Source organism: Leuresthes tenuis, unplaced genomic scaffold, assembly GCF_036924035.1.
Source record: "Leuresthes tenuis unplaced genomic scaffold, fLeuTen1.0.hap1 SCAF_8, whole genome shotgun sequence".
In the NCBI taxonomy this organism is placed as follows: Eukaryota; Metazoa; Chordata; class Actinopteri; order Atheriniformes; family Atherinopsidae; genus Leuresthes; species Leuresthes tenuis.
Genome location: NW_027325362.1, coordinates 9218959 through 9244568, shown reverse-complemented (window position 1 = coordinate 9244568; position 25610 = coordinate 9218959). Strand labels below are relative to the sequence as shown.

The window sequence follows — 25610 nt, the reverse complement described above, 5'->3', positions numbered from 1 at the left end:
CAGTCTGACCCAAACAAAACTGACCCAAAGCAAATCATTTCAACCAGGTGATGACAAAGGCCTAACTTAATATTTCTAAGCTGACATTTGCTCTGAAACTGCGACAGTCCTGAAATTAACTGCTCCAACTACTGCAACAGACAAGTCAGTGAAGGTGTGAGGAAAAAAAAAAGTGTTTGGGGGGGGGGTCCAAGTTACATCATACCTTGCTAAGTTCTGTTATGGCCAGTTTCAAGCACACCACTGGCTCTGCTTCTCTGTGATTTGTATTTTCAGGTCATTAAATAGCACTTGGGGAAAGCCTTGTTAGTAGGTTTCATTCAATTGAAGTGTCCCATTCTGCTCAGCTTGGGACAAAATTATGATCCTTTCAGCTTCAAATAAGAGCAGCTGTACTGGACAAAATCCCATCTCATTCATCATGTTTCCCTCAGAGAACAAATAAAAACACAACATCACTAAAACACGATTACAGATAATAAAAGCATAATTGTTTAATCAGATAATATTAGTGGGCCATTGACTAACAGACATTTAATAGTTTTTAAGTTGCTGTGGTTGTAATTGATTTGTTTCTACAGCTTATGTGGCTGAATTTTTAAAAAAAGAAAAGAACTTGTGTCATTGACTCAAGAGGCCGTTTAAGTCAGGATTTCAGCAATCAAAAGTACAATTTAGGAGAGAAAGAAAACATGTTTTTGGTTTCATGCTGTTGTAGTTTAAAGAGACAGGAAACTGCATTAGTGGGGAGAAATGCTGAGAGGCCACTTCTGCGGCCTCACATCAGAGAACAAATCTACCTTATGGACAGAGGAGAGAACTGAAACCGATTGAGACAAAACTGCAGCAAAAGCAAGATACATGTGTCATCTTTGAATGTATTCCCAAAACTGCCTTTGTCAACATTCGCATTGAAATCAAAAGTGTTCAAACGACAGGAGCAGACGTACAGAGAGAAACAGCCGTACACAGAGGACAGAATGGAAATATAAAGTGTGTGAGAAGGGTGAGCGGAGGTGGATTATTGTTTGAAAGTGCTTTCTTTCTCCTTTCCACCCTTCCTGCCACATTCTCATCCACACATGGGGGCCTCTTTCTGAACAATCCAACACTGGGCTTTCATCGTTCCTTTGAAATAGTCCACGTTTCGCTCTCCAACATATGTCTGCTCTTTTAAAATAACAATGGATTTGGATTGAGGGAATGATGCACCTGCTTCAGCATTCTGTTACCGTTACAAAAAAACACCAAGGACTTGCAGTCTTTGAAAAGTCGCTCAGACTTTTCGTCTTTTCGCAGAGGACAATAGATCTCTGCACTGCAGCAGGACAAATATTATATAACTGCACGTTACTCAAGATCGTCCCCTTATTTACTTATGGAAATGCAATTAAAATGTTTAATTATGAAATCATAACTGAGATAGATGTAAAGATGAGTGCTTTGGATCTTGAGAAGCTAACCTCCCATTTCATTCCACTGTATTAAATCAATGCCACAAAGAGCAGAAATTGGATGCTACGGCACATTCAACTGTTAAACTACACAAACTCAGGCGTGCACACACGCATACACTCAACAAAGTTTGGTCAGAGCTGGAAAAGTTGTATGAAGAATGGTAATTAGCCGAACAGGCTTTGAATGCGTCTGGCCGTGCGTAGGCCAAAAAGAACCCTGGGACACAGAAACACAGCAGAACTGGCACTGGAAACAAACAGAGGAAAAATGAGGGAGGGAGGGATGGAGGGAAGAAGCGTGGCAGGGAGGGAGGGACGGACAGAAACAAATATCTGATATCGTCTAGGGGCCGCTCTGTACACATTCACTCGAAAAAGAAACATGAAAAAGAATTTCTGAAAAAAAGGTGGGAGGGAGCAGCGAAGAAGGGAGGGGGGGGGCGGATGGATGGAAGGACAAACGGATGGACAGAGAGGCGGGATTTGGAGAGCAAGAAAGCTAATTATCCAGCTCGTCTGTTGGGTTGCACGGGGAGAGGAAGTGATGCGAGCTACTAAAGGACGTCCACCCCTCTATCCCCTCCCCATCCACAGTTTCCTGCTGTGCTCTGATGTCAGCTCTCTTTAGACAACATGTGTGCTGCCGACACGCGCCAGAAAGAAACTCTTTGTTAACCCCCCCCCCCCCTTCCATCCATTCCTCCCCCTATACCCTCCATCTTTGTTCTGCGTACCAGCGGGCTCCCTGGTTGTTGACGGGAACCACAGGTAAATAAAAAGATAGAAGAGGAGCAAGGGATGGAGGGGGGTGGTGGGTATGAGGGAGATCCAGATGGTGCGACAGATGTGTTAGCAGCAGCAGCTCTGCTGTGCAGACAGACAGGGAGCTCTGAGCTGGGTCTCTGCTCTGCTCCCATCACCTTCCCTCTGCTCTGCTCTGCCCTGCTACTCTCTATTATCTTCTTAAAGCTTCCGTTCTGCTCGTTTTTCTTTGTTCTGCTCTTTTTTAGGTCACTTCAGCTCAGCTGAGATGAGCTGCATTCCTCTCCATGTTGTTACGGTACAGCATCTTTTTCTGGAAGAAGCAGGTTCACAAAAGATCGACCCTGAGAAATTAACTTGTGGAAGAGACTGATACAAATCTGATACTGTTCTGGTTCCGGCCTTTGTCAGAAATCCCTCCCCGCTCACTATATAGCGGACTACATAGAAAACTTGCCATTTTGTAGTGCTGTCTTAATGTATGTATGTCAAAATATCCCACAATGCACCCAGCAAATATATCCCATAATCCATTGCATCGAAGGCAATAAGGCTTCACGCTGACCTCCAGCAGCTCCAAAACCTTTCAAGCAAAAGTTGTTTTCCGTTTGAATGTTAAGATATTTCATTTCTTTTCCCCCCAGTTTCTAAGCAACATAAATTATAAATAAGGATAGCTATTATATATGAAAGGAGTAGGAAGTACCAGGCATAAAATAAAATGCTTACTACATACTTGTATACAAAATTTATCGAATTGCTGTTCCTTTCAACTGCAGGCACATAGAAAATCACAAGACAACTTTTTGGAGAAAACAGAGTTGACGTTCACTCAGTTTATTACAAAATAAGCAAAGCAGTTCTGAGCCGGTGCTTTAAATGGATCAGACAGCTGTCATTTCATGACCTAAGTAGTGTCCGAAAGTGTTCTCTTTCATTATGATGATCGCTCTGCTATATAGTCATCAGCAGTGATTAGTGACACGGTTGTTTCTACGCTGCTCACAGCATGGTGTAAGAACTCAATACTGCATATAGGGCTGTCACCGTTATCACACTGTCACCTCATAATTATCTGTGCTAATATCAAATACTCTGCATAATTATTTTCATTCACCTTTACGTAATCAGCTGAATTAGGCTAACAGAAACAACATATTTCCATCAGTTTTTACACTTTGTTTTCCACCACCTCAGTTTGAATGCAGTGGCTCTCCCTGCTCCTGCTGGGATTTAATGGCACCTGACAGGAGAATTAGAGCAACAGACTGTTCATCTCAGAAAGCCTAACGGAGAATTGTTCTAATAGCTGCTTTTCAATGACAGTTTCTTGACATTAGTTCAATTGTTTTACTTTTAAAGCCAAACACTGCAGTACCAGTCTGGGCATAATCTGGTTTTCAGCCCAGGAAGGAAGCAATTTGTCAGATTTGCAACGAATGCAGTAAAAATGTGAGAGATCCAACATCCAGTCCACTTGTTCTTCTTCTTAAGGTTTATTAACACAACATCACATTCTAAATACTATGATAGAAGAAATTTGATGATAAAAGAAGAAACACAAAATGTTATTTGTATGAAAACTGTAAACTAAATTTTCGTTGTCATAACAAACTTACACAAGAAACTTGCAGTTTAATGTGCTGAGTAGCCCTGTAGAGATTTTCTCAAGTGAGTATCTGTGTGTGTGTGTGTGTGTTTTCTCACTAAAAACCTTCAAACGCAGCCATATGTGAAGATTCGCCCACACAGTCCACCTGTCCTATAATCATCCATGAATACTTATATCTATATTAATTTGTTCTAAATTTAGTATTTACTGATGCATTTTTTTTATATATTGACGTTGTTCTCTTGGTTTTTAATGCAGCTTCTTTGAAATTTGCAGCAGCAGTGTGAACGTTACCGTTTTCCTTCTTCTAAAGCATATTAAAGTAAAATGAAGATATGCCAAAGTGCTGCACACACAGACACAAACCTTATTGGAATATTAATTATAAACACGCTGCAGATGTGCATCCAGTACAAAACGACGCTAAACAAAATGTGGCAGATCCTCTCTGCTTGTCAAACACTTTTGAACTGTCTCTCTGATTACGTGGGGGGGGTACAGCGAGCTGCCGCACAAGAACATGCAACTTGTGTCAGAGATCACAGTCGGAAGCCAAACCCAATGCTGCTGCTGCAGTGGATTGAAGCACTGACCTCTCTGCAGGTGCTGAGCCTCTGTTCTTTGCAGCATCACACCCAGCTCTTTCTCCCTTTCCCGCGCTGAAAGGGTCACAGAAGCCAATTCCTCTGCATAAGTCCGTTCTGCACTCTCTCTGTCCTGTCTGGGGAGAAGAAAAGAGAGAGTTTTTTTTAAAAAGCTTGCAATCAATAGTAGTGATTGCAGTAGTGGAATCACTAGTAGTTACAAATTGAGTAGTGGAAACTCAATTTGATGAGTTCAATGAGAGTAAAAGTTACACAATTTTACCAGTATCGCTTTCCTGCAGGTACACACATTAAATCAAAAGAACAGAGTCGAGAAACATTATGTTATCATGTCATGAATCAAAGAAATGAACAAAACTGACTTTCTATCACATTCAGATCAAAGTAACAGCTCATCAACTCTAGAGAAACTAAGAGTTTAACTAAAATTAAGCTGTCTGGCTACTCAACTCTTATTTCTACATGCAAAACTGAAGGGAAGAAATCGCTAATACCTCATATCAATGAAGAACTTCACAAGTGTAAAGAAAACAACTGGGAAGCTGCCCAGTCCCTTTGCAGCATGTATGGTAATCTGTGCCTGATGGCTTCTAACTCATCCTGCCAGTAGTGGAGCATGAAAACCACTTCTGACTCACTTATTAAAAGCACAATCAGGTCATTTATAGCACGTATATCTAAGAGAAAAAAGCTTATTTTTTGTGCAACCATAACTTTCACTGAACTAGTCTTCTTTAAACAATTTAGACCTTTAGATTAAGTTTAAACACTCAAACTCGAGCAACATTTCCTGGTTATGTAGCTTATGTTTTACACTCAAAGACGTATAAAATGCTAAATTTAGGCCTGCAGTGTGATTGGAGGCAGTTACAGTATGTGACGAATATCAGCCACCTGAGGAGATTACTGCATGTTAGTTAGAATCAGCACACCGGCATGCTCAGCAACTGTTTCTGGAGCAATTGTTGAGCATGTGGAGAGCGAGCAGTGATGTGGAAAAGAAAGACTGATGGCTGAAGGCAGAGGTGACAGAGGAAGCAGGAGGTGCACTCACACCGTACAACGGGGGCAAAAGAAAAGGACAGAAAGGAGAATGACAGAGAAGACTCAGGGGGTTGAAGGGTAAATGTGTCACACCAATGTCAGCTTGACGACCCCTGAGTGATTCAGCAGCTGTCTGCAACATGCGTGCACAGCCATGCATGACCTGCTCCACTGCAGACTGACTGAGAATAAAATCCTTACGTACTTGTTGGTAAAAGTTAAGGACGTGCAACTGAATAAAAACGTGCTCAGTGATACGGCTGCTTGTCCTCCTGCTTGTACAAATACATACAAGCACTGTAACATCAGCTCACAAGTTATTTTTTTCCCAAACTTTAAGACCACAGTAGTATATGTCTCGACTGGAGTGCTGACAAATTTGGTGGCAATCAAATCATTTGAATTTATTCTTGATTGGAATCGAGCAGGTAAGATACAAACAACAACACCGCATTTTGATCCTACATGAGTCAAACTTTACAACTCAACTTAGTCCAAATGTACTGAGACAACAGAGAAACAGACAAAGAAGGAGTGAAAAGAAAAACTACAAAGAGAGGGAAAAAAACCAACAAATAAACAGAACTCTTCCTGAAGTCCAAAGGCGCTAATGAAGAGAGAATTCTCCAGTTTAAGTGAAAACTTTTCTCCCCTACAGCGCTTGGCCTGCATCTCTAAAGTGACCGCGTCTGTCTGTTCATCGTGTGTGTGTGTGTGTGTGTGTGTTCTCCTGCTGTCCTGCTGTCTGGGGTGTGAAAGCGGGTGGCGGGTGTGCAGGGGACACAAGGAGACTGTGTGTGTCTGTACTTGTATGAATGTGTGTGTGAGTGTATGAACCCCCGCTGGGCTTGAACAGCAGCCTGAGCCACCAAAGCGCACACCAGGGCTCAGCGGGAGATGGCGGGCAGGCACTGCCAGCCATTTGGTCCTGCAAGAGGTTCCAGGGGGCCGTGTATTTGTGTATGTCGATGTGTGTGCGTTTGTGTGCAATCGGGATGGGGGGTGGAGGGGGAGCTCACACCAGACCTGTTTACCCACCAATTAGCATCAGACAGACCGCCAGAAAGTTCCAGCAGTCAGCAAGAGAGTGGTGGTGATGAAGAGGAGGGTGACAAAAACTGAAGATAGAAAAGCAAAAAGACAGAGAGCTAAACATTTGGCATCTGGTTGGTCCTGCAAATCTCCTGAAACAACACTGACAAGTACAACCTGATAAAGTGCAAAGAAGAGAACAAACAAATTAAAAGCGTACACTTCTGGGTGGGAGTGAGTAAAACCTGAAGAAGTGTGCCGAGTTCTGGTGTAGTTAGTTAGTTTCTATCCTTGTGACAATGCTATGAGAGCTATGAGAGAGTGAAACTGGTAAATCAAAGTTACGGGGTTCTTGCTGCAGTGCCATTTTGTATACTCAAAGAAATGCACCGTGTATACTTGCAAAATGTAGCCACAAAATGGCTGCTGATCAAATTAAAGCATAAAAAAACAGGACACAAAGGAAAAATGTCAGTGGAGAGCCAAGCCCTGGAGCAAGTGTTTGGGGCGACAGCTAGAGCAGAGGCTGAATGTGTGAGGCTGGAGCTGTGAGCTTCTCCTTGGGCAATAATATGCCTTCCAGTTAATTGGTGAAAGGGGTCTGGGATGCTGCCTGTGACATGAACTCTAACGCGGGCCTAGCAGGCAATAGATTGGATGTTCAGTTAGCAGATAGCTGGGCCTGTTTGTATATGCCTGGCCTGATGCACTGAGGACAGCTTGATAAGTATGGCGAGAGCTGCATGAGCCAGGGTCTAAGGTGGGCTGGGATGGCTCTGGGGCTGTGGCCAGGTACAGTGGCTGCTGGGTAAGTGGGAGGTGGCAGAGGCGGTGGCTGGCTGGCTAGCTAGCTGGAGTGATGAGGAAGAAGAGGGAGTCCAGTCCACACTGCCTGCTTAAGTGGGCACTATTCAAGCTGTTGCCCATTAGATGTGGGGTGCCAGGGCCTGACCAAGCGCAGAGTTTGCTGCACCCCATGGTGCAGCCGGCATCCCACGCCAGAATCACCAAATGCTGGGATTTATCAGAGAACGAGCACAAATTGGAATCAGACGGTGGACTTGGAGGAACTGGAGAGAGTCACCAACGCCAGACATCCCTGACCGCTGTTCAGACTAAAGTAAAAACAGACTTCACTCTCCTGTGAACGCAGCATCATTCAGGTACTTATACAGACAGAAACAGAAGGCAAACACATGAACACTTGACACACAGAACAGGGACCAGTGACATGACTGATGATGCACAAAGATAAACTTGAATTAGTTTTTAAGAGCCTTGTAAGTACATATAAAGAGTTAAATATTAACTTGAATTGCATACTGATTAACTACACAAACTGTATGAGTAAAACTAAAAGGAAAGAATTCTTCAAATCAATACCTGGTTATATATTAATATAATAAAAGGTGTGAAATTGACATTCAGGTGAACAAAGCCTATAGCAGAAATATGAGAAATCATCCACACTCATATGGCACCTTTTAGCCAAAAAGTGGTTTTCATGAGTTTCTCATTCACATAGATACAACCCTTCTTATGATAAATATGCACAGTATGCGGGGCTTTTCTCTACAATCTGACACTGATGAACTTTGGGGTCTTCCCAAAGTAACTGATGTATGGATCAAACTCCTGACCTTCCAGATTAACCATTCTACCAACTGAATCACAGCTGTTTCACAACATGTGGAAACTCAGGCTCTAATCACAACGAAGAAGACAAACTGCAGCAGATGACGATGATCCCAGCGAAGAGTTAAATGGTAAATAGTAAATGGACTTGTACTTGTATAGCACTTTTCTAGTCTAACTGACCACTCAAAGCGCTTCTAACACTACAGTTGCTGCGGAGATGGAGAAGCAAGTGGAATCTCCATGAAGGTCTATAATCAGGACAGTGCACCATGAATCCAAAGTTTTAAAGACTTTTCTAAAGTCATTAACGATCTAAATAAAAGTGGTTTTAATGTCACTTTTTTAATCACGGTGCCACAGATTTATGCACATCTTCAAAACCAAACTTGACATCAATATTCAAACCAAGTCAAATTAGTTTTCCATTCAAAGGAGTTCAGCAGACAGAGCTCAGAAAGGATCTGGTGAGGCATGCAGTGATTTTACCTAAACAGTAGTGATGATAGCGTTGTGTAAAATCAGAACCATTTGCTCTTAAAGCGCAATGATTCATTCTTGTGGAGGAACTCCACAGCTATCTTTGATAGACTGCATCAATCAGACAACATTAATATTCAACAGTTTGATGCACAGGGCTACAAAGATGCTTTCTGCTTACAGTATATGTGTGTGTGTGTGTGTGTGTGTGTGTGTGTGTGTGTGTGTGTGTGTGTGTGTGATGATGAGACAGAGGCCTGGTGTAGGCCTCTCTAACTGCCGCTGCCAACAATGGATGAGACGCACTGCAGTGAAAACAAAGTGACATATTGAACATTTGCTGTGCAGCGTGTCTGCGATGCTGAGCACAATAAACATCTGAATTATTTTGTGCAGCAGACCGCACAGTGTAACACGATGTTCTGTCACACGCACCTCAATGTGTTTTAGCACATTTTTATTAAACCTCGGGGTGATGCAAGTCAATCACTCTGCTCTCATTTTTCTTCTGACACCCCCCCCCCCATCTTGCTGCTCCACTTTATAAGACAAACACATCAAACACAGAGGGAGCCTGATGCAGCTCAACCGCCTGTTTACTCTGCATCCAGCCCATATTTCTACCTCTCTGTCCATCTATCTGTCCAGAGTATTCTCATCTTCTCATTCCCATCTTTTTTCTCTGCTGTTTCCATCTCTCCCTCCTCCCTTCTTGTTTCCCTCCCACCCTTTTTTCCTGTAACTAAACTGGCTGTGTCTCTCTCCATCTGCTGGTTCTTCCTTCAGCGGCCCTGCACCTGTTCACACCTCCTCTCCTGTTGGCCACCTCTCTTCCCCCCTCTTATCTCTCTCTTTCTCTCCGTCATCCCCCCCACCCCCTCTCAGCTCAGTGCAATGCTGCCAGGCCCGCTCCTGGCTCAGTTAGCCTCTCTGTCATTCAATCCATCTGTCGGCAAGTCAACTTTGTTTACAGCGGGCGGCCCAAGCCTCTTTTCTTCTTCAAGGAGCACTAAAGCCCCCCCGCCGCCACCAAGGTCAGTGGTTAGCCAATTGTGCCCGAAAAGCAGAAAACTGCCACTGTTTAAAGTAGAAAATAATATCCTCCATCATCAACACACACATGCAAAAACATGAGCGATATCTCCAATTCTGTCCATCTTAAAAGCCTTCTGTACACTCTCATGTGTATAAATAAGTGTAAGCATTTACACACGGACAGCCACAAATAGAAGTGACCCTCTCAGAAACCAGCATTTGTTGCACAAGCACACATTCCCTCAAAGAAAAACCCAGCTCTAGATTGAAGTAATTAGCTGCTGATTGGCCTCTGTCATCATCCATCTACTCACATAACAGAGTAAGAGAAGTTTAAAATCTTAATTGGCAAAGATGACTGATGGTCTTAACACAAGAAGAGCGGACTGGCAGAGCAGGCATCTGTGATTTTTTAAAAATAAACACACAGCATACGTACAATATGGTCTCATACCCAACCAATCCAGAAACCCAGGACTCATCGTCAGTGTCAAATCTGCGCCCTACAGGAATAGTTGTGGGTAACATATGTGGCAGTGCTGGAGGTCAAATCTATTTCAGCTCAGACGGTAAATGACTGCCTACTCCCAATTAAGATTTTAAAGCATATGTATAATAGTTGTTATTGTATGGTATATAACTGAAAAATAACATATTTTAAAAGTAGGCTAGGGAAAAGGTAAACTGACCTAATAAAGGGAAAATGATGTGATTGTAGATGTTCAGTCAAAGCATTGTGAGAGAAAAGCTTCATATTGTTTGAACTACATGGATTGTTCTCTCCTTCTGTGAGCCCAGTTCGCTTGTGTTGGAATTCACTTTACACGAGACGGATTTCCAATACTGTCAGACCCATCCATCCCACTGCCTCACCTGGTCATGAGCCTGATCATCCTGGAGCCAAACTAGATGGAAGGCACCTGTTAACTCACCCAAGTCATCCTCAGTGGATCTTACTTCCTAACATCATTCCTGCCAAGATCTCCGAGGCCGCTTATTTTAATTAGCTGTGCTGATCACGTCTCAAGTGCAGAAACTGAGAATTTCATTGTTTTTAAAACAAAAAAACCCCCTTCTTTTTCAACAGTTGGGGGAGGTGATTGTTTACAGCATCTTCTCATCTTTGATCAAAACTCTTGAAGGGTTTGGAAACCATGGAGACCAACTGCTACAGTTTGACAGTTAAATGTTTATCATTTGCTGCCTGATATGGGATTTTAGCGGCCGAGCAGCTCTTGACCTCCACTGTCACATTTTTTTTGTTTGTTTTAAAAATTGCTACATGTTTTCAGTGGGTCAAAGGGTTGGGACCAGTTTAGCTCTTTTACGTGGTTCTGCACTGTGTTGCTGAAATAAACCAAGCATTCTTTGAAAAAGACAACTGGATGGCAGCATATGCTGCTCCAAAACCTGCACACATTGTTAGGCATTAATGGTGCTTTCGTAGCTGTGAAATTGTACGTCATGTACACTAACACAGCCCCTAACCATTATGGATGCCGGCCTATGGACTGTGTTCTGACAGCAAGCTGGATGGTTCATTTGCTCTTAAAAGAATTTGATTCATGAGACCGCAGAATAGTTTAGCACTTCAGTTGATCTTAATCGAGGCTGTACCAAAAAGATGCAGCGTAGTGGCAGCTCTTGTTTGCATCAGTCGTTTTCTTTACATGTGAGAGCTTCTAACAATGCAAACACTGTGTAAACTGATGGGTTTGCAGAAGTATTCGTGTCTAGTGTCTAATTTTCAACCTTGTCTTATTCTGTACTTTCTCAAAATCGTTTGATTACATCATGTATGGTAGATTTTATATATATATATATATATATATATATATATATTTAAAAAACATCCACAATGTTATGTTAAACTCCAACTATCTATTTATATATCTGTGTCCAAATGCAGTGCATCTTTATGGCACCTCAAGATCCCCTCTAGTGGTGGCTCTAGTACCAAAACCGGTGTCAGGCCTCTTTATATATAAAACAAGTGAATTTCAAATGAATAAAATCCTCAAGCTGTTATATTTTTCAAGAATATTATAATGATGGGATGAAAGTGATTAATTTGTCTTGAGTTTTGTGCCACCTGCAAATGACCAACTGGTAATGCAACATTCATTATGGGAATAAAAATCATGGAGTTTAAATACGTCTTAGCAGAGCTGTCTGTCAAAAACTGACTTATTTGTTTAAAGTTTTGTGGGTTAAATTTAACAGTTTCTGTCACTTGTTTTACGTGACTGTAAAAATAATGTAAATTCCAATATAACCTCAAGAAACTTTTCCAGTCTTTTATTACTCAGATCTACTTTTTTGAAACAAACAAAATATGAGCACTCATTAAAAGGAAAAAAATGTCTTAGTTTCATCATCTAATACGCTGCTTTGTACCATTTCCAATTGCACAGAGGGATAAATCCAAGCAAAAATTAAGTTGTTTTAATGTTAAAAGTCATCCTGTGGGTTAATTCTAGGACTTCTTATGATAATCATTCCAAGAAAGAAAATTAAATCAACAAAGAATCCTTTATTTTTAGGTGCCACAAAACTTCAAATGATGTTTAATTTCACTGCAGAAATAAAGCAGCTCTACTACAGAAATTTTGGGTCTGTGGAAAAGTCTGAAGGAGGGTTACTCAGTGCTATCCTAACTCTTCACCCCTCTCTTCCTATCCCTTCTACTGACTATTCCAGATCATTTCCACTCAGCTGTTACCTCACTCCAATCTTATAAATCTGTCCTTTGCACCTCTTTGTGATAAACCCCTGGTGCAATCTGCTGATGGGGAAACTGGACCACAACCTCGGAGGCCTGGCACTGCTGTGCTCGCGAAGGGAAACACAGAGAAAGACCAGGGTTAAAGGCAAGAGAGAGGAAAAAAAGAAGTGAGCAAAGAGCAGCTATATGATGGATAAAAATGACAAGGATGAAAAGCTAAAAGGAGGGATCAATCGGGTTGGAAAGAGACAGCGTTGAAAGAGAGGAATGAGGGAAAAGGAGGAGGAGGTTCTGTCATGTTGGATGAAAGCTGTGCCTACTGGGCAGTGGGCACTGTGTAGAGCCACTGATGCTGCCTCCCACTCAGCAGGGGTGTGTGAAGGCATGAAGTTGACCAGATGACACACACGTCTCCACACAAATAATTATTTGCTTTAAGATCCACAAATACAGAAGCCCAACACAATCACATGCATTACAAGCCTCTAAAATATGGGAAACTATTGGTTAACTCCTCACCAACTCAGGAAAACCCTCACCATGCACAATTTGAGCTTAAACATACTATACTATTAAGGAGCAGCATTGCATGTGTACAATATAAAAGGAAAGACAAGAGATGAACATAGAATCAGGTGAAAAGTGAATGGATGGCAGAGGGCTGGTGCTCTCCCTTTCGTTCTGTCCTCCAGCAGTAGTGTGTGTATGTAGGCCAGTGTCCCTGGGCACACTTGGCTGGGGTGACAACAGTTGTAGCCGACAGATTTGCCTCCATCTTGCCTGAGGTCTCACAGTCAGCGATCTGTCTATTCTATCCGTTCCCAGCCCCGCAGGATGGACAGATTACAGCTCTGCTTAATAATCTTCACACTTAGAATATTGTGAGACTGTTCTTCTGAATTTATAGGATCTACACTTCCACGACTGTGACATAAAAAGTTCATACATTTAATAAATGTCAGGAAGGCAGGCTTATATTAGGATAAAGTGTCATTCATTCTCTGGAAAAGACAGTTGGAATAAAACAAGTATTTCTCTGCAATGATGCATGATGATGTTGTGAATTAGTTTTTTATCTGACACACTTGAATTTCCAGTGGTGTGTTTTTAGCCTTCCCAGCGAGCCTGAAGTCACTTACTGCCACGCTGAGGCATCTTTAGTTCATGTCAGACTGACACAATGGAAAGTTACTGTGTTAAATAATTATGATCTCAATATTGGCCAAAATATTTGTGTGAGCAGCTCCTGGCAACACATAAGGAAGCTGTTCCAATAAGTTCAGTTAGCATAAGAAAAGACGCCACAGACGTTACAAACAAACTGAATTTGTATAGACAATCGCAAGTATAACAGCAGGGACTAAGTCTTTATCAAAAGTTAACTGAGTTGTTGGACAGGAACATGTGAAATGCGTGCACATGCTCTGTTTCAACCAGTGTGCTCTTAATAAAAGTCTCAATTTTGTCTTCTTTCCTGAAGGAAACATCATCCATAAGAGTCATCTTTCCAATCAACAAGCTGGAGAGAACCACAAATGAATATAGTGTCTGTAAACGTGAGAATTTCCAAAGAAAATAGACTTCTCTGTAAAAATGAAAAAATGTGTCAGTGTCAAACAGAGTAGCTACAGAGTTAAATGAGCTAATACAGTCTAAAGGTGTCGTGCTGAGAACCAGGCCTGCAGCAGCTATATATAATTGTATAATCCCCATCATTCGAGATATCGTACTTCCATTCACTCCATTCACCTGTAAAAAAAACCCCAGCTGGGTGAAACTAACATTCTATGGTTTTTAACCATCTGATAGAGTTGACGCCCTCTAAATGCCATCATCATGATGCGTCCCTCTAATGTCATTTCTTAAAGCCTAAACAGAGAGCTGTATTAAAAACATCCATGTATAATGGCTGTATCGTAATTTTTTAGCAGGCTTATACTTTAGTGTTATGAAATGAACAGACAACTAAATTATTAAGAACATTTATTGGTATAAGAACTATAAACAAATTGAATGGCTGTGATGATGTCATTAGAACTAGCCTTGATCAAGACATACTGAAGCCATCTTTTCTTTACCATTAGACAGACTAAAATGGAGTGGAACCAAGACAATAATAACAAGCAAAAGCATATAAATACCAAAACAGTGAGAAGGTACATTTGATCAAGCGTTGCAGCACAAAACATCCAGGATTTTACTAAGTTGTCCCTAATTTAATAAGCACACAGACACTGACCTGCTTAATTTGGGTCAATCTGTATCAAAGCAAGAAAAATGTTCCTGCTGGAGAGACCACACTTTTAAAAGTTTAGTGCCGATTTCCTAAGATCATTCTGGTTTCCACGGTACATATTTGTTAGTATGAGACATCTCAGTTTGAGTAAAAGACCGTTTTAGTCCCTCAAGCTAAATGTCCACACATTAATCTAGAATTAATAGCCAGAGAAAGATGCAGCAGAGAACAGACTGTCAGAGTAACACAAGGCGACTTGGAGTCAAAGAAATGAAAAGAAAGATTAGAAAAAGACAAATAGGACTCAACAGACTCAGAGAGCCAGAAAGACTGAAAGAGAGGGAGGTGAGGAGGCAGGATGGCAGAGAGGGCACTCCTACAGCGAGGAGAGAAGAACGCGGCAAGGTCTCGTCACCAGGCCAACGGGCCCACCACTGTCAACATCATGGCAGTGTGTGGTACACACACACACACACACACACGCACACACACACGCACACACACGGCTGGCCGACGGCCCTCCCAGCTGCCCTATCCGTAACTGTCTGATTAGTTGTGCTAAGCAGCCCCTCCCCTGCCAACCATGGTGCCATCTGCTACCCAACAACATGGCCACCGACCAGACAAGCACACACAAACACACACAGACATATACAGAACGCCTCATACCTGGCACTGCCCCGCTGCTGTCACACAGAGACACACACATCAAACTTCACAGACACAGGTGTAGCCCAAAGGTATCAACACATAGCATTCCCTCAAAGACCTGCCCACAAACTCATCTAACTGCACGCTCACAAACAAGTCAACGCACATCACTTTGAGCATGTGCACAAACACGCAGTTGCTGCAGACAGATTGCACGTGCGAGTGTGTGTGATGACAGTGGTTAGACCGTGTTAATGCCAGGTAGAAAGAGCGATGCTGTGCTCAAGTGTGTGAGCTCTCGCTGGCAGCGCTTGAAGGTTCATTATGGCCCCCACCTCTCCTGAGCGACTGCAGCCTGCGTGGCGCCCCGGCCCTTTTATTCCGGGCCGTGATTGGACAAGTGCCTCCTGCCGAGTTGGTTTGCAGCAGTTTTGTCGCGCCCAGATTTCACTCGCTGCTCAAAGTGAGCCTCTGGCGGGACGCGGCATCTGCTGCCTCACCTTCCTCATTTACACTTCTCCGCCCTCGCACACACACACAGTTCTGTTCACCGCCTTTCCAGACCTTGACATCACGAGTTACAACCAAGGGGAGAAAATGAGAACTAGGTAGAGGCACAGAGAGAGCAGCAGCGTGACATGTTTAATAGAGTTCTGGGAACTTTGTATATGAGAGGCGCTGCGGTCGGTCACAAGCTTTGTCTATCTACCTCACTGCCTCTGAGCGTTCATCTCCTGATTTCAGGGTCACAGAAAGGAGAGTGTCGCCTTAAAACACCAGAAGTGTATCTGTGTCAGGTTTTAAATGCTTGCCCCATTTTATGTGTCCCTGTGACACCTCATCTCTTCTTGTTTCACCTGATCAGGGGAAAACAACCTGCAAAGAGATATGGGCATAAAAAACATGTCAAACACTATTTAAATGGCTATTTTATGAAATACTACGTAGTACAATCAGCCTGTTGTTCTTGCTAAGGTGGGAGAAGCCAATCTACTGTATCTGATGCCACCTATCTGAGTGGCCATGAATATCTCCACAGGAAGGCATCTTCATCCCATGTCTCTGCCAATTCAACAGGCTTCTTTCATTTCAAAGGAACAGTGTCAAGTTTGTTCATTTTGTCCTTTCCAATTTAAACCACCCCCAACTTGCCATTGCCAAGATTTCTGACTACTGCAACGATCTCCACCAGAGACATGGCCAAGCTGTCTTCGAGTCCCAAGACTCCTTCATTACGTGGAGGTACAACAGTTCCACAATGGGAAGTTCTCTTTGCAAAGAATGCCTCATTTTCCTGGGTAACTTCGCAGTTCTCCACATGCGCCTCAAACATTTTCATGGTTCTCAATAAATGTTGGAGGAGGCACTTTTCTCATGTGACAAGTCTACTGACAACAATGATTTTACATAGAAAAAAGCCTCAGAAAGGTGGTGTTCTACCTTCAACCTGAGGCTGTTTTACCCTCAGTGAGCCCCTATAACGGTTTGGTTTAAAATAGCACTTTGTTGAAGTATTCTTCATAGCCTCCCAATAATATTCCTTACAGAACTGAACACTTATAAGGCATAATTTCACCGTAAGGCCTGCTTAAGCTTATGCCTCCTTCCCCAACTTGTGTTCAAAAGCAAATACTTTGGATGCCACAACATCAGAGATGCATGGTGCTCTGGGTATAATTCTGAGTATCTATTTTTAATCAATGTGTCCCAAACTGTTAAGATGTTTTGTTAGAAGTAAAGTAGATGGTTACGCTCACCTAGTTCTGGCACAACTGATCTATCTAGCAGCTTCTCTGCCTCCAGCTCTGATCACCTACCAGCGCATTTTTAAGCTCAAAAGTTAACTGTTGATCACATCAAGCCATAAATCAGATAATATCAGAGGACATGTTCAAGCATTTTCTTTTCCAGGAATCCAAAATCAACAGTTCTAGGTGACAAAAAGGCTGCTAGTAAGCTCACTCACTCAGGGGGCCTCAGCTCCATCTACATCTCTGGGCATTCATCCTCATTAACATGGATGTCCGATTTCATGGGGATAACAAAACTGGTGGAAGATTTTGAGCCACACAGACATTCAATTCATCCAATGCAAAGCAAGCACACGGGTCTCAACTAACCGTGGATACACTAACACATGCAAACACACACACCTATCCACTCATTTCTGTCTGGCGTGGTTTGAGGTGGAAGTTATGCTGGGCACTTTTTTCTATGGCCTTTTGGGATGTATGAAGACAACGTGGGGAGAGATGAGGCCGGATGGAGAAAAGGAAAGAAGAAAGGAAAGTAAGTGAAGAAAGAGGGGAGCAAACAAACAAAACAAACTTAGTAAAGCCCTGTGCTGGGCTGGGGCTGGGACTGGAGTAAGTGTGTGTGTATATGCGAGGCGATGTGAACAGAGTGGCAGGGATTAGGACAGATCCTGGGCTGTCCAACTCACAGCTGGCTGATGATCCAATCCTGGAGCACAGCGCAGCGCACCAGCCGCCATGGGACCCCCGGATGCGTGCCTGCATCTGCGTGTGTGTGTGTGTGTGTGTGTGTGTGTGTGTGTGAGTGCCTGTCTTTGTTTATGTGTGAACAGACATTTGGGTTCGATTGATGTGCGTATCAGTGTGCATGTTTGCAAAAATGCAGTTGTACAAACAAACACATGTATGTGTGTGTGTTTGTACCTCATATGTACAGTATGTGTTTATCAGGAAGGAAGGTAGGCTGTCAGAAATCCAACAAATGCCTGAGCCTCATGTCCCCTGTTTGAAGGCGAGCTGTAATCATTTAGGCCATGAGTGGAGGACAGCATGAAAGAAGGGAGCGAGGAAGTTGCAAAGAGAAAATCAAAGAGCTGCCTTCGATGGCTGGTCATACAAACGCCTTCCAGCTTCGCGGCGGTGGATCTCGCTCTCTTCTCTTACTCTGTAACACACACGCACACAAAGCTCCGCAAACCAGCCCACTACAGCTACAAAGACTCATGCGTGGCTCTGTAGTGAACAACAAGAGAGGGCCTGACAGCGAATGAAGTCCACGTAGCTCTACATGACCCCCACAGGCCCCCAGATGGACAGAAAGAGAGGGATACTCATTTGAAGTGTATTTGTTTAGCTTTGAAATCACAAAAAGAGTGCAAGAATTGAGGAAATTAAAATGGGAAAACAAATTAAGGTAAAAAATAAATAAATACTCCACAGTGGTGGCCTGAGGAGGGATAAAGGTTGTGTACATGCCATGTGTTTCTACATGTCTTTATATCTTTGCAAGGACACACCTTTTAACAACAGTGATGAGAACATTTTGGTGGCTTGAAGACTCCCAAGGGGCTGTTTGAAATTTCAGTTTTTACTATTCAGCTTACAGTTTTGTTGAGGTTAGAGTACCAGAGGCTTAGGCACTTACATGGGAAGAGAACACCGGCTTGGGAAGGCCTTGTGTTGTGGAGAGTCTACACATGCATAGGTGCATGTGTGTGTGTATAAACTACATATCCTCTACATGTAATGTTGCTCTCTGATCCAGGACCTAATTCACAAAATTGTATTCACAGAATTATTATTTTGATCTCAACTATAACTTAAGCAGAAAACCACATCTAAGTAGTTATTCATGAAGCCTTACTTTAATTTGGAGATGATCTTCTCTCTAAGCAAAATCTAGACTGATCTAGACTGTCTAGATTTTTCTCCTGAAAGGCAATTCACAATTCCTGCGTCTGCCTGACCTTCAGAAAGAGAACATAATGCACCAAGAAGACGAGGAGCAGAAAACAACATGGTCACTTGTTTTGCTGGAATCGCTGTTATCCACACCTTTAATGTAGACCAATTACATGTCAGTGCAAAATTTGCTTCTTAAAGGTTTTCTCACACAAACACAGGTGCACTGCACTTTAAAAGACCTTTCTGTAGCTATTTAAATGTTCTTTTACACTGAACACTATGGGGATTTATAATTTACATGATGGTTTTATCTGTGTTTTCCAAGAAAAATCCATTCGTCAGAAGAAGATTTTTCTCCTAATGACCAAAATCGAATTTGAATGGCAACAACGTCAGCCAAGTCAACAGCTGTCAACCATCAACAAAACCTCTAAACTCTCTCATGCACATACAGCCACACACTGTAAAATGGTTCAGTCCAGTGGTTGTTCCAATACAGGTCAAAGTCACCGTGTTGCCACATTAATATGCATGTCATTCTCCACAGCTGGCTGCAAAATACACACAAGCACCCCTCACCTCATCCTTTAAACACGACAGCCCGCCATGTAGCCAGTGTGTAAGCGCTGGCCAGCTGACAAGCAAACACACTTAAACACAGATCAGTGCCAGAAGCAGCAATGGACACGCGCATTCACACACGCATATTACCAGGCTGACAGACACGTAAGTATGCACAGATTACACTAACTTGCATCCCGCAGCCTCCAGCACCACAGGGCATCGCCGCCACATCTGTGCCCATCTCAGACACCTCGACTGTGGGCAGCGGGGGTGAGAGAGTGCCCTGAGCGGCTGGCATGGGCTGGCATGGCCTTGGCAGAAAATGGTGTGGAGTAGAACAGCAGCCAGCGGATGACAGGAGAGACAGAAGGAAAGAAATGAGATGGTAGGAATGAGGAGAAGAGGGAAGAATACAGGGAAAGAGAGGAGAGGTTCACAGAGAGAAAATATAGCTGAGGGTTCACAGGATGTTAAAGAAGGATACCTGAAGAGCTGAACGAGAGAGTTGTTGGTAGAAAAGACAGAAAACTATAAAGAGAAATGGGTAAAACAAAAAAATAAAAGAATACGAGGAGAAGAGAGGAAATTACAAAAGGAGGCTGTAGAAACAGACAGAAAGAGAAAAGACAGAAGATAGATGGGAGCCGGTAGTGCCTGCTGTGAGGACGGGTGCAGGGCACTGGCAGGTGGCGCTGAGGCCAGGCTGTCCAGTGACCATCAGCCGCGCTGTTGTGTTTATGTGTCTATAAGTGTGTGTGTGTGTGTGTGTGCACCAGGGACAGAAAAAAGGCTCAGGCGCCATTTTGGCTCTGCTGGAGCTGTTGCTGGGCCGGGCACTGGCCTGGTGGCACAAGGCGGGCAGTGTGTTTGTGTGTGAGTGTGTGCATTGCATTATGCTGTGGCATGCTTAACAGGATTAGAGGTGACCTAGTGAGGTCCAGTTGGTACCGGGACCATGGCACAGCGGCACGCATGTGTGTTTATGTGTGTGTGGTTTGTATAATAGGATTATCCGTTACCTGGTGCGGTACAGTTGGTGTGCTGGTCTGAACTGGACTGGACTGGGCTGAGCTGGGCAGGAGCTGGGCAGAGGGGAGCGCTGTGTGCATGTGTGCGTGTTTATGTGTGAGTGTGGTGGCATGTATAATAGGATTAGGTACTACCTGGTGAGGTGCAGTTGGCGCTGGGCATTTGCCAGCTGTTCTGCTAAGCTCAGGGCTTCGGCCTGCCATTGGCTCCCATCCTTTTGGACCGCCTCCAAATGCTGCCGACAGCCAACCAGCTCTGAGCTCAGCCTTTCCACTTCCTGTCCCGCAGAGATGGAAGAAGACAAGATAGCGGAGGTGAGGAAATCTTTCACAACAACCCACCGTATGCAGTCAAACAAACAAAGCATGAAATAATTCAACAACGTAACATAAAGACTGAGTGGGACAAGAAAATTACTTTAAGTTTAACAATAAAAAAATAGAAAATAATTCACTTCCAGTTAGTCAAGAATGTTTTTTAATAAAATAGTGTCAGAGTTATTCATATTTTCTATAGCGTAGTGTACGAAACAGATTCTGTACTATCTAAAAGTGTGGATAGAACTTTTCTTACTTAAAATGTTCATTAATTATCCCCCCCGCCAAAAAAAAAAAAAAGCCTGACTGTGTGTACAAATAATAGAAGATAAAACTGTAACCAGCTTCACTTCCTTGACTACTCGACAAATTGACTGCTTTACAAATTATTAACTAGGCCAATTAATCTGTAGCTGAGTTAAAAACAAATTTAGATAATCTAATAAATCTTCGGGTTGGATGCAGACATACCTGTGCAGCTTTTTCCATATGTCTGCTGGTCTTGGCGTTGAGCTCTCTGAGCTCTCTCTCTGCCTCGTCTTTCTTCAGTTTGGCCTGGCTGAGCTGATATCGCAGATCAACACATACCTAGAGATGGTAAAAACACATTGATCCTTCAGTTGACAAATATTTCTTCACATCCATTTCCTAATCATTGTCTGATTTTTGATCATCTTTTTATTGTCTTACAATATGCTTATCCGTCGAACCCTGAAATTCAAATGAGAATTTTTCAAAGCTTCAGCTCACTTAGTTTATCTAAATGTGGGTCTGTTAGGACAGAGACAGATTATTTGCCCTTCTTAACGAACACAATAATGTGAGAATTAATCATGATTAAAAGTGTGACTAAAAGTCCTAAAACTAAGCTTGCAGTTCTACAACTTCAAACAGACAATACTTTGCTGCCACCCAGTGGAATAACAAAAGCATTACAGTTCAGAATGTATCTGACTGTCAACAGTCCTCTTTACCTCTGATACTACAGGGTACAGCTGAATCTTTTGCAAGCACAGGACTAGCAGTGAATGTGTGTTTTAGGCTTTCACTGCAGTAATGTGGCTGCATTTTCTTACAGTTAAAAAATCCTTGCAAGCTGTGCTCAGAGTTAACTACAGTTGGTTTCCTCCACAAAGTACTTCATGTACCTTCGTATTGTCTTGCTCCTGACTGGTAAGTTTGCTAAGAGTGTCCTCAAGCTGGTTGGTCAGTGAACTCTTGTCTCTATGAGCTCGATCGAGCTGACCTTCCAACTCAGCCACGCGCTGGGAGAGGCTGGATACCTGATGTAGAACGCATATTAAAAAAAAAAAAAATGTTAACTATTATACATTAACCTTGTACAGTTGCTGCAATAAATCTTAAATGTTTTATCATTAGCACCATTCAAAGAACATATACAGTTCAATGATTCAGCAGAACTGAGGATTGCAGCTACATATGTAAACAATATTTTGATTTCTGAGAAAAACTGAAAAACTAAGATTCACCGTGTGTGTTAGCTCCTCTTTGTGTTTGCGGGCCTCAGCCCGGCCTTCTTCTCTGGCCTCAGCCAGTCTCTCATGCAAGGCATGTGCCTCTCGGTCCAGCTGCTCCCTCTGTCGCGCCAGCTCCCTGGATAACTGCTCACACTGCACCTCCACCTGCGTGCATACAGACACAAAAGGGTTTTTTAGCGACGATAGGAGCAGAAAACCATCCTGGCAGGCAGCTTAGGAGGACTCTTTTAGAACAGAAGAACAACCAGCACAAATAAGAAATGCATTTTGAGTTAACACATCAGGAAAGTTGTGCATATAGGTTTCTCTGACCCTAGCTTTGTTAAAATTAGCTTCTTCTGCCATCTCCACAGCCTGTTTGACCTGGAGACAGGCTGACCACTCTCTCTGTTGTGCCTCTTGCTGGCTTTCTCTCACCGCACGCAGAGCCACCAATAATTCATCACGCTCCCTGTCAAATGAACAGAAAAGAAAATCCAGTGTCTGTTGTTAAACTTAAGAATGCAGAAAACATTTGTGTGTGTGTGTGTGTGTGCGTGTTACTTCCTACTTTGTGAGCCTGTCAATAGCCTGGACATGCAGATTTGTGTGAGTCGCAGCCAACACAGCTTCGTGCTGTGCACACTTCAGACACAATCCAGCCACACGAGGAGCTCCATCAGCCCTCAGTGCATCTGCAGCCTGCTTCTCCCGGTGTCTCAGACGAACCTTCACCTCCTCACACTCCTTCTGACTGACTGACAGATCTTTTCTGTTGACATAAGCAAAACATATGAAATGGCCAAAGAGAAGGGGGAAAACAGAGAAAAGACCATAAGTATCGATCTCCTGATGGCATTTCAACTTTATAGTTAAGAGTATTACACTGACCTGAGAGAGATGACCTGAGCCTCCAAGCTTTCAATTTGGGCCTGGTAGATCACTCTCAACTGTTCCTGGTGAACACAAACGTCTGAATGTAAATATGACACATTATGTATCGGGGATGGAATGAAAAGTCCTGGGATGAGATTGGGACTTTTACAGTTTACTTTAGAAAATATAGATTCTTGTTTCCATCATGAAAGTTCCAGTGGGGTAAATGAGCAAACTCACAATCTGGGCCTTCATGCGTTCTTTTAAAGGAGCAGCGTATAAGATTTAGGGTCATCTGGAGCAAAACTGAAGATGGCAGACAATTTAAAAAACCCTCATCTTCCCCTCATTTTTAAAGAGTCCTGCTAAATTGCTGCTGGTGGACTAAATGGAAGAGGACGTGCAACACCTTTACACATAAACTGCTTATTTTAAGGTAACAAAACACAAAAACACTTATTTCACGTGACTTTAATAGAAACTTTGTTATGAATATTGTATTTATTCTAATAGATTCTCAATATGTTACAAGCTTTAACAGTGAAATAGCCTGATATATTTTGGCACAACATAAATGATGTAAATCATTTGAATGGTGAGAAGGCTGAGAGAACCACATGAGACTGGAAAAGAGGAGAGACAGATCCTTACCAGTTCATTCTTCCATGAGTTATGTTCTGCCCTCTGCAGCACATTGTGCCCCGTGTTCGATGCCATATGGCTGTTGTCATCCGCCTGAAGAAATCATCAGAGAACATCATGAGTTGTTTACTTTGAAACATGCCAGCGTCATCCCTAATGTAAGTTTAATCCTGTCACCTCTTTGCAAAGCATGCTGTGTTCAGTGACTTCACAACTTACTTTCCCTGGAGAGAACTGTCATACACAAACTAACATATAGGACAAAGGCAACCTCAGTGACTGTCACAAATATGAATAGAAACTAAAATATATATTTTTTTTTTAAAATCACAATGATATAATAATGATACATTTAATTCATTGTAAGGTTCAGAATTTGGCCTCACATTGTTATAAGAATACACATGTATGACACAAACTTTCAAAAACACTAATATCATTTTCAGACAGCTTACCAAGGAGTTTGAGAGCGTGTTATCTTTCAGAGATTCATTCACAGCTTTGGACTTGAGCTCAGAGTGCAGTTTTTCATTTTCTACCACCACTACTCTGATCCGCTGTTTCAATCCCTGCAGCTCGTCCTAAAGGCACATAAACGGAAAAGTTCAATGGAACTTGTTCAAAAAGAAGAAGAAAAAAAAGCAAACACATATGTGTACAAACCTTGCAGAACTTGACCTCAGCCTCCAGGTGTTGAATATACCCAGACTGGTTGTGAACCATTGGGACCAAATCTTGAAAGGGAGGCAAACTGGACCTGTCCTCCTGCTGCACTCTCTAAATAGGGACGGAAGAAATGCTATCAATTAATGATGATGTCATAAAAAAGCTGGGATGATTTACCCATAAAATAATGAATATTGCATCCCTATCCTAATCAGTACTAAGCTTTCCACCGATTTAATTAATTAAATGTTTAACCATGCATAGGTGCACACTCTACCTTGGATGGAGACTGTCTCTCTGGTGCAGAGAAAGGAGTGGGGATCTCTCTGCATTGCCTGAACAAAAGGCTCTTCAGCTGATTAACTAAAAAGCACATGCACAAGGCTTGTTTCATTACAACTTTGGGTGGTGTCTATAAACAAGATTCGAAGGACTGTGTCTTTGAGTCACCTGCTTCACTCTGTGTCTTTTGACTCCACGCAGCATTGTCCTCTTCTGCCGCTGTCCTGAAGAAGCTGCCATCTCTGCGTTCAACATCTTCGTCATCGGGGCTCAGCGGCTCCAAAGTGCTGCTCAGCTGCTGGATGCTCTGGTTGGCCTGCTCTGAAATCAGTATACACACAGCAATTTTATACAATGCTTTACTTCCACGCTTGTAGCGATTTAGTTTGTACCTGTGCAAAAAAGAACAAAAAAATATTTGTAAGTCAGAGCAAATAATTCTACAGTAGCTCAGATCAGAAGTCCAGCAACTTGGATAATGTTTCAATCATTTTGACTCATTCTTTTAAGGAAAAAAATGTTAAGCTACTCTGGTTCCAGTTCCTAAAACATGTATGTATTCTGGGTTTTCCTTATACAATGATAAGTTAATGGACTGATAACACGCCACACGTTGGAAGATATCATAGTAGGGTTTGGAGATTTGTGATGGGCTTTGTTCACCATTTGTTCACCTTAACACGTAGCCTACACAGGTAGCAGTGTCTCGCTTCCTTTATTTTATGGTGACAGTGATGACAGAAGATGATTTAAAATGTCATAGTTGGACAAACGCAACAATCAATAGCTGGCTATTCTGCGTTTAGCTAAATTTAAGTTTTTG

At 42.6% G+C, this 25610-nt stretch overlaps 1 protein-coding gene across 2 annotated transcripts in view; it reads right to left on the bottom strand.

The window, feature by feature from the left end:
* Positions 1–25610, bottom strand: part of sdccag8 (SHH signaling and ciliogenesis regulator sdccag8) — a 42712-nt gene that overhangs the window by 16616 nt on the left and 486 nt on the right. Inside the window, exons 2-15 of one of the 2 annotated variants that reach the window (XM_072390733.1) lie at positions 24956–25108; positions 24783–24868; positions 24503–24616; positions 24295–24420; positions 23849–23932; positions 23213–23277; positions 22893–23093; positions 22655–22793; positions 22334–22486; positions 21992–22126; positions 21315–21431; positions 20661–20803; positions 19685–19798; positions 4425–4552 (exon numbers count right to left, since the gene is read on the bottom strand). In XM_072390733.1, the coding sequence (XP_072246834.1) occupies positions 4425–4552; positions 19685–19798; positions 20661–20803; positions 21315–21431; positions 21992–22126; positions 22334–22486; positions 22655–22793; positions 22893–23093; positions 23213–23277; positions 23849–23932; positions 24295–24420; positions 24503–24616; positions 24783–24868; positions 24956–25108 (1758 nt within the window). The remainder of the gene's footprint in view (positions 1–4424; positions 4553–19684; positions 19799–20660; positions 20804–21314; positions 21432–21991; positions 22127–22333; positions 22487–22654; positions 22794–22892; positions 23094–23212; positions 23278–23848; positions 23933–24294; positions 24421–24502; positions 24617–24782; positions 24869–24955; positions 25109–25610) is intronic. The other variant, XM_072390734.1, reaches the window with a different exon arrangement.